The sequence below is a fragment of the Apium graveolens genome, chromosome 11, assembly GCF_009905375.1.
Source record: "Apium graveolens cultivar Ventura chromosome 11, ASM990537v1, whole genome shotgun sequence".
Classification (NCBI taxonomy): domain Eukaryota; kingdom Viridiplantae; phylum Streptophyta; class Magnoliopsida; order Apiales; family Apiaceae; genus Apium; species Apium graveolens.
This window is the reverse complement of record NC_133657.1, coordinates 195,434,269-195,450,933: the sequence shown is the minus strand read 5'-3', so window position 1 is coordinate 195,450,933 and position 16,665 is coordinate 195,434,269. Positions and strand designations below refer to the sequence as shown.

The following is a 16,665-nucleotide window of genomic DNA, read 5'->3' as shown; positions in this document are numbered from 1 at the left end:
TTTGGATTACCAACAGCAATTGTGGCCGTAGCAACTGTGGCTACTTTGTGGGGAATGTGAGGACCATTCTCATACAGTTTACATAACCTTCATCTTGGGAGAGTAGATGAAGGTGCATTTTCACCTTCCAGTGGTGATAACTGTCTCTGTCAAGAACTGGGATTTTTACTCCAATATCCTTCTTACTCATCTTTGTTAGATTCCAAGATCTTTAAACTCTTTGTTTGTCAAGAGCCTGCTCTGATACCAATGTTATTTCTAGAGAACTAACAATGAGATTTACAGAAGGGGGGTTGAATGTAAATCTCAAAACTTTTTCAAGTTTTGAGCAGTTTATAAAGACTGTGTGTTTCAAGATGAACAAGTGTGTGAATGTGCTTTAAGCTGATACAGACAGATATATATTCAAACACAAATGTAAAGAACACAATAAACCTTTAAAAACTTTTCTGGTGGATTTGTTGTTCCACCAGAGATGGTATTTCAGAAATTCTGTGATCTAAGAATTTGATCACAGCTGCATCCTAGTACAAACTAGATAATTTTTCTCTCAAGATTTTTCTAAACAGCTCTGGAAAAATTCTTTTCTAATTACTAGCTACTACTTGGTTATATATTACCAAGTTACAAGTGAGGACAAGGATATATAAAATAATAAGTAAGATCTCCACTTGTTTCTTCTCCAGTTCACTCCAGTACTTGTTGACTAATGCCGTCTTTATACTAGAGTAGAACGGATGCTTTTTCTGATGTTCCTGAAAATTAGGCTGCCACATTTCAGTTATCTCTGTTCACCCACGTGCCTCCTGTTTGTAGGTACAACTACCACTTATCAACGGTTATCAACAGAACATTCGTTGAAGCTTCATCCGTTGATGCACTCATCCGTGAAGGATGTTATCCGTTGAAGCTTTAGAGACATCCGTTGAAGCTTAGCTTCTCATTCCGTTGAAGGTCTTTAAGTCATCTGTTGATACCACTTCATTTATACAAAATTACAAGGCTGAAATATTTACAATTGGCCTTCCTATCTGCATATCTTCTAGTAGTCAACATGACTCATAGTTTCTCTCAACTTCTAAGAATTACATCTTAAATACAGAGACTGAAATATGCTACAACACTAGACTTATTTCTAAGTAAAGCTACACCATCAACGGATAGCCAAAGTGGTCTTATCCGTTGAGGCTACAGACACTGAATTTCTACTTAAGTGTTTTGTTAAACATATCATCAAACTAATGCACATTTATTCCTAACAGTCCAGTCGTATAACTGTCTCCTTAAAGTTATTACGGCTCTCACCGTATTTGTGAGTCATTAGCCTCCCAGGATAAAATAAGAAGACGGCGATGTTACGCAAACAGCACCTTCTGCGAACTAGAACGGAGCAAGAAACTATCAACGGAATTGAGAGAGTAGGGTTTGTGTTTAGGAGGCGGTTGTGTGGTGTATTTCGAATGAGTGAATAACCCTAAGCCTAATACGTTATTTTATAAGCTCGAGGAAACGTATGTGCTACTTCACGCATAATTAATTAAAACGCGTTAATTAATCAGTCGATTAATAAATCAAATCCATAATTGTATCTGATTATTATCACATCAAATAAATTATAATAATCTGTAATCAAAATGAATTAGACTTTTAAAAACCCAAGCCCAGTGGAAATTAAATTTAGCAAAACTAGTCCGTAATTATTCGGGCCAATTTTCTGCTACATTCGTGTCCGCACGTCGCACACGCAAGCAAGCTCGAAGGCCTCGCAAGCCTCGGATTGTCCCTCGAAAGCCCAAGTTTTGCACCCCCATGTGCGCGCACGCAGGTGTTGGAGCAATACATAAATAACACATTTGAATGCTACATAAGTGTTTTCCTATATAAAGTTATGTATGCTCCTTTGCAAAATCAAAGTGGGACTTTCTTTTCTTCCATAAATTTCCACTACTATGAGACTAACTTTGGATGATTATATCTCATCCATCTCTTAGTCATTTTGAGTGATTCAAAATAACTCGAAAAGCTCTCTCGGAGGAGAACGCATTCCAAGTGTCACTCGTTGCGCGCACACAACATTCATCCACTCAAATTATAGCTCAAATTGACTTGAAAATGTGGAACCACTACCCATATTTTCCAACAATCCCCCACATGGATGAGATTGACATTTCAGTAGCACACACAAGAAAGGCAGACACGGAGTTTGACATAGTGATAGTTCCTTCGATCAGATATAGCATACGATAGGTAGAGAATGCTCCTTGAACCTTCGCTCGAATATGCATACCGACTTTACTGGTAGACAGTAGACGTGCTTATCCTTGAACTGTTCGACCATTTGAGTAAACGATAATATACTTATCACTATATATTTTCTGACTCGTTTAGTTCTCATGAGTATGTCCATTTTGGCCATGGAACATCGTCCTGGTTCTGCAAGAGTTTCTAAAGAATTGTGCCTCGTAATTCTCCTTCGTACCCTACGGGTCACACTGTTTCCTCATTATAGGAATAGGTCAGGGGTTTCCCCACAGTGATTTGGTCATCATGATTTAGTTGGCCCATTGAACCAAGTTCTTGGGATCTCCAGTTAGCATTGGTTGGGTGTCCACCATGATGCCGTTAAGCAAAAGGCTTAAGGACCATCCCTCTCGATGATTTCTCAACCACTTCTCTTGATAACCCTTTAGTTAGCGGATCCACAATATTATCCTTTGACGGTATATAGTCAATAGTGATAATTCTGGCTGAGATCAATGTCTAATGGAACTAGGGGTGTAAATGTACCAAACTGTTCGTGAGCTACTCGAGTTCGGCTCGTAAAAAAATCGAATTCAGCTTGAAAATAATCGAGTCGAGCTCGAGCTCGAGCTTTTCTAATTTTTAACCGAGCCGAGCTCGAGCTTCAAATTATTCGGCTCGTAAGGTTCGCGAGCCTTATCAAACCTCTATTATTTTTAATTTTTTTATTGTAAATATATTTTTACGTAAATATATAATATTTTTTATATATTATTTATTTTTATCGAGTCAAACTTGAGTAGAACCGATCATATTTCGAATTTATGTTAATATTTATTAAATTAATTCGAGCTTTAGAGCCGAACTCGAGCCTACCGAACCTTTTACGAGCCGAGCTTCGAACTTGAAATTAAAGGCTCAGTCGAGCTCGAGCTCGAGCTTGAACTATTTTAATCGAGCTCGAGCCGAGCCTGGCAGTATTCGGCTCGACTCGGCTCGATTACACCCCTAAATGGAACTATATCATCGTCGTATGTGACGAGACTTTCCATTATACATCGTGTTATGTGCTCTACTAATAGCGTATTGATTGTCACAGTTTATCCCTATTGTAGTCACAGGCTTTGGACGTCTTGGAATATCCTCTAAAAATTGGCGTAGATATTCACCCTCTTCAGCGCATTTATCTAGTGCCACAAACTCAGCTTCCATCGTGGAATGAGTTATCACAGTTTGCTTTGAGGATTTCCATGAAATTGCTGCGCCAGCTAGTGTAAACACATAGCCACTTGTAGACTTTAGAGCCTTCTTACTAGATATCCAGTTCATGTCAGTATATCCCTCTAATATTGTTGGATATCTACCATAGTGTCGTCCATAGTCTCGATTTCCTCTCAAGTACCTCAGTACCCCTATGATCGCTTTCCAGTGATCAGCTCCCGGATTACTCATAAACCTACTCAACTTGCTGATTGAGTATGCAATGTCTGGTCTTGTACAACTCATTAGGTACATCAGACTTCCAATTATCCTCGAGTATTCCAACTGGGAAACCGCTACACCTTTTTTCTTGGATAGATGTAAAGTCATATCCACAGGTGTCCTAGCTTTCTTAAAGTCATTCTTAAGAAACTTCACAAGGATCTTGTCAACATAGTGAGGTTGACTCAATGCGAGTCCCTCTGATGTTCTAGAAATTTGGATTCCTAGAATCACATTTGCTAGTCCCATATCTTTCATGTCAAATCTTGCCTTTAACATGTCCTTTGTAGATTTGATCACTTTATCATTGCTTTCGGCAATAAGTAGATCGTCTATATACAATGTCATCATGACATCCATTGTCATTTTCCTTGACATAACTGATTTTGTTATCTTTGTAATAGGCACATCTATCACATTCATTGATCTTGAAGTCATTTTCCAACACGACCTCGTCAAATTTCTCATGTCATTTCATAGGAGCTTGCTTCAAGCCATACAGTGACTTCACTAGTCTATAGACTTTCCTCTCTTATCCATGGACAACGAACCCTTCAGGTTGTTTCATATAGATTTCCTCATCTACAACTCCATTTAGGAAAGTTGTTTTCACATCCATTTGATGTACTGCTAAATTTCACATTGTAGCAATAGTAAACATCATCCTTATAGACGTTATTCTCATTACTGGAGAATATGTGTCAAAGTAGTCAAGACCTTTCTATTGCTTGTATCCTTTAATTACAAGTCTTGCCTTGTACTTGTCGATGTTACCATCAGTTTTCAACTTCTTCTTGAAAACCCACTTACTGCCTAACGGTTTACAACCGTTTGGAAAATCAACTAATTTCCAAGTATGATTCTGCAGAATTGAATCGACTTTATTTTTAATGGCCTCTTTCCGCATGGGCCATTGTGTGAGGTAACCGCTTCCATATAGGTTTTCAGGTCACCTTCCTCGAGCAAATATGTCATAAAGTCAGACCCATAGGATTTCTATGTATTGTTTTTTGCTCCTTCTCACTACCCCACATTCTTGTCCTCACTTTATTCACTCTCATTATTGTCATCTATAGACTCATGAGCTCGTTTAGACGTTGCAGGAGGTTCGTTTCCTGGATTACAAGGAAACGTCGTCTCAAAGAATGAGGCATTCCTAGATTCCGTAATCATATTCTTCTGAATGTCAGCAATCTTGGAATCATACACGAGAAACCGATATGCAATGCTCTGTGGTGGATATCCGATGAAGATACAATCCACAGTCTTTGGACCAATCTTCACCTTATTAGGTGTAGGGACCAGTACCTTTGTCAGGCACCCCCACACTTTCAGGTGTTGGTAACTTGGTTTCTTTTTCTTCCATATTTCATAAGGACTTACAGCCTTATTCTTGCACATAGTAATATTTAAGATATTATTTACGCTTAAGATGACTTACCCCCCCCCCCCACATAGACTGCGGAAGTCCAGAGTTTAGCAACATCGCATTCATCATTTCTTTGAGAGTGCGATTCTTCCTCTCAGCCACTCCATTTTGAAGGGTTTTTAGCACATAAACGCAACGAAAACGTAAATTTAAATCTTAAAAAAAACCGAAACCCTCCGCAGGATCCATGAGAAAAATAATATTTAATTCGTAGTTCAGTATGTTTACCTTAAGAAGCTTTACGTTAATGGAAATATGGAGGTCTTTAATAGCGAACCAAGAACGATGAACGGAAATCCCTAGCAACTACTCCTCAAGTGTGAAGCACTCCACCAGTATCCACCAAAAAAACGATGTAATGAAGGAGGAGGAGATGGAGAGAATTAGGGTTTTGTAAATCTTTTTGGTTAAGGCAAAAATAGGGTATATAATAGTATATTTATAGGCAAAATTTTCAACTGAAATTTTTTCCATAAATATTATTATTATTAACCCTTTATTATTCTCACTAATAATTAAAACACCTTTTAATTATTAATCCTTTTTCTAAACACTTTAGAAATAATTCTCTCACTTGATTTAATTTCCAAAAATTAAATTTTTAATTAATAATATTAAGAACTTTTTCTTAATTAATTTATAATCAATTAAATCTCATTTAATCAATTATTAAATTTGCCAATTAATTATTTATTTCATAAATAAATAACTATCAGCCATTATTAATTAATTTCTCCGCCATTAAATCATTCTATTTTATGGTGTGACCCTGTAGGTTCAATATTAAGCCAGTAGTAGAAATAAATAATAATAAAACTATTTTATCATTATTATATAAATTCTCTAATTCATTAAATATGATTAATTAATTAATCATATTTATTCTACATCGTGAGGGATACTTCTCAGCATATCGCGACTATCCGGATAATACGAATTCACTGCTTAGAATACCAAGAACCTATTCAGTGAGTAGTTACTGTACAATTAATTCCTTCTACCCTGCAATGTCACGATTAAATACAGGCATGGAACTTGTGTCAAGCCTATCTTATTTAATCACTTGCTTTCCCATTCACTATACTTAGTTCTATTTAATATAAATTAGAAACTCCATTCTAATTTCATTCACTCTGGCCAGAGATTCCTGAACAAACATAAGTGGATCAGCATTGAACATTCTCTTCTTACACTGGAAGCGGTAGATCCTTTATTGATCATACACTATCTTCGTGTATAAATTTCTATACCCGGTAGAGCCTTTATAATTGTCCCTTGAGACTAAGAACTAAACCAAAGCATAGTTCAGTGTACACAAGATGACTATGATGACCTCAAGTCTAAGGATACTTGTACAACTATCACTATGTGAACAACTGCTGACACGTGAGTGAACTCATCAGTTATTCAGCTGTGTGAGTCATGTTCAGTGAACTTATTCTATAATAAGCACCTACATACTAGCTGTAGTGTCACCACACAAATGTCTATGAGAACAGACATCCTTCATAATGAAGCAAGCATAGTATGTACCGATCTTTGCGGATTATTATTTACCAGTTAGTAATCCTACGACCAGGAACTATTTAAGTTTAAAGTTATCATCTTTTAGGTCTCATTATTATGATCTCATCACAATCCATAAAAAGCTTTACTCTAAATTGTGGTATATCTTATTTAAATATTTAAATATATAGAGCCCACAATAAAAACAAAATAAGTCTTTTACTAATATCAATAAAATCAAAACAGATTACATAAAAGTTATTCCTAAATCCTCATACATGATTGGACTTAGGACATATCTCTTTCAATCTCCCACTTGTACTAAAGTCAATCACTCTGGTATCTAATACCCATCTTGTCTTTATGACAATCAAAGTGACTCTGAGAAAGTGGCTTTGTGAGTGGGTCTGCTACGTTGTTATGTGTGTCAACTCTCTCGATGTTGACATCTCCTCTATTTTCAACTCAGATTCACCACCAAAAACAAGGAAAATGTCCTGAGTCCTTCGCAAGTACTTAAGGATGTTTTTCACTGCTTTCCAGTGGTCTTCACCTGAATTGGACTGATATCTGCTCGTCACACTAATTGAATAAGCAACATCAGGCCTTGTACACAACATCGCGTACATGATAGATCCTATTGCTGAAGCATAAGGAATCTCACTCATACGCTCTCTTTTCTCAAGTGTCTTAGGAGACATTTTTTCGGAAAGGGACACTCCATGGCTCATCGGTATGAGACCTCTTTTGGAGTTTTCCATGCTAAACCTTTTAAGCACTTTCTGGATGTATGTACCCTGGGTAAGACATATCATTCTTCTAGATCTATCTCTATAGATCTTCATACCGAGAATGTAGGATGCTTCTCCCAAGTCCTTCATGGTGAAGTTCTTTGATAGCCATACTTTGACTGATTGGAGCATCGGTATATCATTTCCTATAAGAAGTATGTCATCCACATACAATACAAGAAATGTTACCGCGCTCCCACTAACCTTCTTGTAGACACATGGTTCATCTATGTTTTTGATAAAACCAAACTCTTTGATTGTCTCATCAAAACGGATGTTCCATCTACGAGAAGCTTGCCTTAAACCATATATGGTTCGCAGCAGCTTACACACTAGGTGTTCATTCCCCTTGGAAAGAAAACCCTCTGGCTGTGTCATATACACTTCCTCCTCAAGTTCCCCATTGAGGAAGGCCGTTTTCACGTCCATTTGCCAGATCTCATAGTCGTAGTAAGCAGCAATCGCAAGTAAAATCCGAATTGATATTAACAGGGCTACAGGCGAAAAAAGTTTCATCAAAGTCAATCCCTTGCCTTTGTTTGAATCTTTTTGCCACGAGCCCGGCCTTATAGGTCTCCACCTGGCCATCTGCTCCAATCTTTCTTTTGTATACCCACTTGCACCCAATAGGCTTAACACCTTCAGGCGCCTCAACCAAAGTCCATACTTGGTTGGTATACATAGATTCTATTTCGGATTTCATGGCACTATGCCATTTCTCTGAGTCAACACTACTCATAGCCTCATTATAGGTCACAGGGTCGTCATCATCAATGATTGACAACTCATTGTCATTCTTAATGACAAGGCCATAATACCTCTCAGGTTGGCGAGACACTCTCCCTATCCTACGAATGGGCTGTTCCACAGAAGGTTGTTCAGTCTGAACAGGTGTTTCCACTTGATCCGTAGTAGTTTGTGCTTCTTGAACTTCATCAAGTTCAATTTTGCTCCCACTGTTTCCTTCAATGATAAACTCCTTTTCCAAGAAGGTAGCATGTCTGGTGACAAACACCCGATGATCGGTGTAAAAGTAATACCCCAAAGTCTCTTTAAGATATCCCACAAAATTACATTTTACGGATCGAGATTCCAGCTTATCTGGGTCAACTTTCTTGACATAAGCTGGACATCCCCAAATCTTAACGTGTTTAAGACTCGGTTTCCTTTCTTTTCATATCTCATATGGTGTTTGAGGAACAGATTTGGAAGGCACCTTATTCAGTAAATATGTTACGATTTCCAATGCATAACCCCATAGGAATACTGGAAGATTCGCATAGCTCATCATGGACCTAACCATGTCTAACAAAGTTCGATTTCTCCTTTTAGATACCCCATTTAACTGTGGAGTATATGGAGGAGTCCACTGGGAGACTATACCATTTTCTTTGAGATAATCTAGAAACTCTCCATTCAAGTATTCACCACCTCGATCTGATCGAAGAGTTATAATATTGTGTTTGGTTTGTTTCTCCACTTCATGTTTATATTCTTTGAATTTTTCAAAGGCTTCAGACTTATATTTCATCAAATACACATATCTGAATCTAGATCTATCATCTATGAAAGTAATGAAGTACGAAAATCCACCCATGGCTTGCGTAGACATTGGTCCACATACATCTGTGTGTACCAATCCTAGCAAATCTGCAGCCCTCTCTTCATGTCCACTAAATGGAGATTTGGTCATTTTACCCAATAGACAAGACTCGAATGTAGGATATGATTCAAAATCAAAGGGGTCAAGTAACCCTTCATTATGCAATGTCCGGAGTCTATTTTCACTAATATGACCTAGCCTACAGTGCCATAAATAGATCAGATTCTCATCATCTCGTTTTCTTTTATTAGTTTATTCAATCTGAAGTAAATCATGCTCTACGTCACATACATACAGACCATTATTTAAAATACCACGTCCAAAAAGAACATTATCTCTAAGGATAGAACATTCATTATTCTTAATAATAAATGAAAAACCATCCACATCCAACATAGGAATAGAAACAATATTCCTCACAATAGAGGGAACGTAATAACAATTATTTAAAATAATAGTCTTCCCCGTAGGCATATGTAAACTAAATGATCCTACAGATATGGCCGCAACCCTTGCTCCATTGCCCATACGTAGAATCACCTCATCTTTTTCAAGAGTCCTACTTCCCTTTAGTCCTTGCAACGAATTGCAAATATGAGAACCACAGGCTGTATTTAATACCCAAGTAGAAATTTGACATAGTGACATATTAACTTCGATCAAGAACATGCCTGAATTAGAAGCGGTAGTCTTACTACCCTTCTTCTTCTTCTTCTTCAATTCTGCAAGGTAAACCTTGCAGTTCCTCTTCCAGTGCCCCAACTTGTTACAGTGAAAATAAACAACTAAATTAGGACCAGTCAACTTGTGAGTATCTAGTATGCTTCGGAGTGAGACATGACGAATATAGTAAATCTGTAAATGATAAACACATAACAACACTTAGCAAATATTCAATTTCATTTTAAAACACTATATGAATCGGGTCTTTATTCATAAGTGTCTCCCACTAGTTTATCTAATTTTTTCAACCCCCTAAGTGAAAATTAAGCATTCATAATGCTAGTGGGAATAGGGATCCTACATTCCATCACACAACCTCGGCTGTGGCATGAAACGTCATGTGATGTTCAATAGGCAGAAAACTCTTGTCAATTACATCTTATGTTATTCCCTAATATAAGTTTAGCCTCTTGAATAATTGAGTCACGGCTGTGGCACGACAAACTCAATATTCTAAGTCAAGTCTAACCCAACATTTTGTATAATTGAATCAGTCTCCAACGACCCACGGCTGTAGCACGTACCAACCTTTAGATTTTAATTCAATGTACACATCTGTATGTAATAGACAAGTATTTCTTATTTCGAAATCAAAGCCCTCGGCTGTAGCACGAAACGACAATGATTTAAAAATAAGAACCACTTTCTACCATGTTGGAAGGCTATGACCGACACAAGACCGTTGTGTCATTGGCCAATTACTACTTGATATTATTTAATTTTAGAGGGATTATATTACGTTACAATCATAATCATATTATAAAGAGATTATTCCTTTTAAATTAAATATTTAAAATCAATAATCGATAATCAGATGATTCCCAGATCGGGTGGAGCATTGTCAAGAGGCGTCACTTAATAACCCTTTCTTACAGATAGAAATCTGTTGTTGACAGAATCATCCTTTCTCTCAATATTAAAAATTCATATTCAATTATGTGTTTCATAAACACAAGAATCTCATGATCGTATTCATAATATTTATTGTTAAGGCAAGAAACAATTCATATTCTAGATTTTCTAGAGCACGCCTTATATTGATTTAAGTTCACCTAAATCTATCATCGCATGGTAAACATAGGCATATATCTCATATATAAAATTAACTAAACAAGTAAATGTAAAGTGCAATAAAGTAAATGTGTTTGGTTATGGCCCCATCCTATGTGATCTTTATCAAGCTCATGATAAAGATCAAGGTCAATCTAATATGGTGATGGAAATAAATATAACTACTTATTACATAAGTCTTCTTCTTTGTTTAGACTTCTTGTATGACTCGTCTTCTTCTTTGTATCACCTCCATTGGATAGCCTTCTTGAGTCTTCAATTACATTACATAGATTGAAAGTAAAACTAATCTAATGAACTTACAAGAATAACTCGAGTTACATTCGAAATTTATGATTACAAAGATTGACGACATGCAAGTCGTATTTAAAACCAAAATCATTACACTAAGGTCGAAAGGCCATAACCATCCACCATGCTCATACAACACATAAAAGCATGTTAAAACATATAATCTGATTTTAACATATCATATTATCCATGATCTAATCATAAAACAAAATATGACAAAAATCAGAAAAATCAGAATCAAATCAAAAAAACAAGAATTACTGTTTACGGGCAGTAAATGACGTCAAACGCCTTACAGACGAGTCGCTGATAGCTATAGCTATCAGTTTTGTTCAGACGCTCATTTACCTATGGAATATGGTATTCGTTTGCGTAAATCGGACACCAGACCCAGATTTCAGCAAATCTGCAGCAGCCAATTCAGAATCCGTATCTAATATGATTCTCATAATTAGAACAAACATAAATCATGTATATATCAGTATATATACAGATTACATAATCATCTTATGATTATACAACTCACATGATAATCATATATTCAAAACCATACAAATATAAACATATTATATCAACATCAAATCATGCCGAATCACGTACATGCTCATATATCGAAAACAGTTAAACACATAAACGAATTAAAAACTTTTCGCAAGTATCTCTGATGCCATTGAAGGGTTTTTAGCACATAAATGCAACGAAAACGTAAATTTAAATCTTAAAAAAAAATGAAACCCTCCACAGGATCCATGCGAAAAATAATATTTAATTCGTAGTTCAGTATGTTTACCTTAAGAAGCTTTACGTTAATGGAAAGATGGAGGTCTTTAATAGCGATCCAAGAACGATGAACGGAAATCCCTAGCAGCTGCTTCTCAAGTGTGAAGCACTCCACCGGTATCCACCAAGAAAATGATGTAATGAAGGAGAAGGAGATGGAGAGAATTAGGGTTTTGTAAATCTTTTTGGTTGAGGCAAAAATAGGGTCTATAATAGTATATTTATAGGCAAAATTTTCAGCTGAAAATTTTCCCATAAAATATTATTATTATTAACCCTTTATTATTCTCACTAATAATTAAAACACCTTTTAATTATTAATCCTTTTTCTAAACACTTTAGAAATAATTCTCTCCCTTGATTTAATTTCTAAAAATTAAATTCTTAATTAATAATATTAATAACTTTTTCTTAATTAATTTATAATCAATTAAATCTCATTTAATCAAATATTAAATTTGTCAATTAATTATTTATTTCATAAATAAATAATTATCAGCCATTATTAATTAATTTCTCCCCCATTAAATCATTCTCTTTTATGGTGTGACCCTGTAGGTTCAATATTAAGCCGGTAGTAGAAATAAATAATAATTTATACTATTTTATCATTATTTATATAAATTCTCTAATTCATTAAATATGATTAATTAATTAATCATATTTATTCTACATCGTGAGGGATAATTCTCAGCATATCGCGACTATCCGGATAATACGAATTCACTGCTTAGAATACCAAGAACCTATTCAGTGAGTAGTTACCGTACAATTAATTCCTTCTACCCTGCAATGTCACGATTAAATACAAGGCATGGAACTTGTGTCAAGCCTATCTTATTTAATCACTTGCTTTCCCATTCACTATGCTTAGTTCTATTTAATGTAAATTAGAAACTCCTTTCTAATTGCATTCACTCTGGCCAGAGATTCCTGAACTAACATAAATGGATCAACATTGAACATTCTCTTCCTACACTGGAAGGGGTAGATCCTTTATTGATCATACACTATCTTCGTGTACAAATTCATATACCCGGTAGAGCCCTTATAATTGTCCCTTGAGACTAAGAGCTAAACCAAAGCATAGTTCAGTGTACACAAGATGACTATGATGACCTCAAGTCTAAGGATACTTGTACAACTATCACTATGTGAACAACTGCTGACACGTGAGTGAACTTCATCAGTTATTCAACTGTGTGAGTCATGTTCAGTGAACTTATTCTATAATAAGCACCTATATACTAGCTATAGTGTCACCACACAAATGTCTATGAGAACAGACATCCTTCATAATGAAGCAAGCATAGTATGTACCGATCTTTGCGGATTATTAATTACCAGTTAGTAATCCTACGACCAGGAACTATTTAAGTTTAGAGTTATCATCTTTTAGGTCTCATTATTATGATCTCATCACAATCCATAAAAAGCTTTACTCTAAACTGTGGTATATCTTATTTAAACATTTAAATAGATAGAGTCCGAAATAAAAATAAAACAAGTCTTTTATTAATATCAATGAAATCAAAACAGATTATATAAAAGTTATTCCTAAATCCTCATACATGATTGGACTTAGGACATATCTCTTTCACATTTGACTTAAAGGAGTATGGTGCAATGACCTCATGGATTATACCATGTAGTGAATAGAAATCCCCAAAGGGTTCAATATATTCATCTCCACGATCACTTTGTATTGTTTTGATTTTCTCAGTTTGTTGTGTCTCAACTTCTTCCTTATAAATTTTAAATTTATCTATAGCTTCGTCTTTGCTTTTCCGCAAATATACATAGCAATACTTTGTACAGTCATCTATGAATGTAATAAAATACTTGCTTCTTCCTCTTATTGGAGCGAATTTTAAATCGCATATATCGTTATGCATTAGGTCTAGCATTTTGGTGTTTCTTTCCACACATTTAAATGATGATCTCGTTAATTTTGCCTCAACACGAGTCCGGCACTTATGTTTTGAATCAATTGTTAATTTTGGTATGTATTCTTTTACACTTAACCTTCGTAAAGTATCATAATTAACATGTCCTAATCTAGCATGCCATAAATTAGGAGACTCAAGCAAGCAGAAGAATTATTCATTTCATTATCGTCCTTAATGGACATAACATTGGGCTTAAAAAACCCATCGGTTACATAGAACCTTGCCTACAAACATACCAGTCTTAGACAAAATAACTTTATCTGACTCAATTATAATATGAAATCTGTGCTTATTCAACAAAGAACCAAGCATAAGGTTCTTGCGAATATCAAGCACATTTAGTACATTATTTAAAGTCAAATTTTTCCCAGAGGTCATCTGCAGAATCACCGTGCCTTCACCTTCAATGATAGAAGTCGCTGAATTCCCCATGTAAAGCTTCTCACCAGCATCGGAAATTTTGAGGTTAGAGAAAATCGCTTTGTCTGAGTAAACATGCCTAGTAGCACTAGTATTAATCCACCACTCACGCGGATTAGAGCCGACTAGGTTCACTTCAGAGACCATAGCACAGATGTCTATGTCACCCATCTCCTTGGAGATATGATCGACCATGTTTGCTTCTTTCTTCTTGTTGGCCTTTTTGGGCTTCTTGCAATCAGGAGACCTATGACCCACTTTATCACAGTTACAGCACTTCCTTGAAATTTCGACTTTGAAATCCCTCCCTTGGGGGCCAGTTTAGCCCCTTTACCAGAAGTGGTCTTCTTGGGCTTGGAGCTTTCAACATGCTCCACCATGTTTTCCTTCTCAGTAGCAACATTCACAATATTCTCAGATCATCTATTGTCTTCTTCAATACGAAGTCTGAGAATCAGATCCTCGATGGTCATCTCCTTTCGCTTGTGCTTAAGGTAGTTCTTGAACATTTTCCATGCAGGTGGCAGCTTTTCAATCACAGCAGCAACTTGAAAAGATTCACTAATGACCATTCCCTCAGCATGAATTTTATGAATGATCACCTGTAGTTCTTGCATCTGACTGACCACATTCTTAGAATCTGCCATCTTATAGTCAAGAAAGCGGCCAAAAATCCACTTCTTTTCCCCAACATCCTCGGTTTTATACTTATGGTCAAGTGATTCCCGTAAGGCCTTAGCTGTTGGCTTCGAGCTATACATGTTATAGAACGAGTCAGCCAAGAAGTTCAACACATATTTCCGACATATGTAGTCGAAGTGCTTCCAAGTATCCACGGCATACAAAGTCTGTGTGTTGCTCTCACTAGTGAGCAATGGCACATCTTCCTTTATGAAGCGATCCAGATGCAACATGGTAAGATAAAAGTACATCTTTTGCTTCCAACGTTTGAAGTTCGTTCCGATGAATTTCTCGTGTTTATCAGCGTGTGCAGCAGGCACAGTTGGAATAACAGGTACAACAGGCACCGCATGTATGATAGTCGGTACGTGCGTCTGTACTACAGTTGTATGTACACCAGTAGGCACCGCGAGTACAATCGGAGGAGCGAATCCTGCCGATAATTATCCAAGAGGCACACTAAACTGTCCAATGACATTGTGTCGCGCAGGCACATGTCCCGAAGGCACATGTCCAACAAGTGCCTGACCCCCATCAAATACTACGATCTGTGCGTTAGGGATTAGGCGCATGTTGGTGAACCCCATTAGATCCAACGATCTATGCATTGGGATCAGCCGTCGCGTTCATCTTATCATTCACAGTGTTATTCTCCATAGATCTGTTACTCAACATACATGCAAAGACAGATGTATTAGTCACAAATAATAAAAAAAATATAGCTTTAAGATTGTGGACACAATCTGCGATTAATACATATAATATAAGTGTGTGTGAATAACAGAAAGCAAGAAAAGGATATGAAGGAGAAATTCTCGAGTCCAGACGTATAACTGTCTCCTTAAAGCTATTACGGCTCTCACTGTATGTGCGAGTCGTTAGCCTCCCAGGATGAAACGAGAAGAAGGCGATGTTACGCGAACAGTACCTTCGGCGAACTAGAATGGAGTAAGAAACTATCACTGGAATAGAGAGAGTAGGGTTTGTGTTTAGGAGGTGACTGTTTGGTGTATTTCAAATGAGTGAATAACTCTAAGCCTAATACGTTATTTTATAGGCTCGAGGAAACGTGTGCGCTACTCCACGCATAATTAATTAAAATACGCTAATTAATCAAATCTTTAATTGAATCTGATTATTATCATATCAAAACAATTATAATAATCCGTAATCAAAATGAATTAGACTTTTAAAAGCCCAACCCCGGTGGAAATTAAATTTAGCAAAACTAGTTTGTAATTATTCGGGCCAATTTTCTGCTACATTCGTGTCCGCATGTCGCACACGCGAGCAAACTCGAAGGCTTCGTAAGCCTAGGATTGTCCCTCAAAAGCCCAAGATTTGCACCCCCCTGCGCGTGCACGTAGGTGTTTTAAACAATACATAAGTAACACATTTGAACACTATATAAGTGTTATGCTCCTTTGCAAAATCAATGTGGCACTTTCTTTTCTTCCACAAATTTCCACTACTAAGAGACTAAATTTGTATGATCATATCTCATCCATCTCTTAGTCATTTTGAGTGATTCAAAGTGCCTCGGAAAGCTCTCTCGGAGTAGAACGCATTTAAAGTGTCACTCGTTGCGTGCACGCAACATTCATCCACTCATATTATGGCTCAAATTGACTTGACAATGTGGGACTACTATCCACGTTTTCCAACACATATTTCGTGTCATGAATGCCTAACCCGAAC

General features: G+C 36.5%; 1 protein-coding gene across 1 annotated transcript; it reads right to left on the bottom strand.

The window, feature by feature from the left end:
* Window positions 1-14,705: 14,705 nt before the first annotated feature.
* Window positions 14,706-15,554, bottom strand: LOC141696409 (uncharacterized). Its single transcript, XM_074500553.1, has 2 exons — window positions 15,497-15,554; window positions 14,706-15,400 (listed from the first exon to the last, which is right to left on the bottom strand). The coding sequence occupies exons 1-2, from the start codon at window positions 15,552-15,554 to the stop codon at window positions 14,706-14,708; spliced, it is 753 nt and encodes a 250-aa protein (XP_074356654.1).
* Between the last annotated feature and the right edge of the window lie 1,111 nt (window positions 15,555-16,665).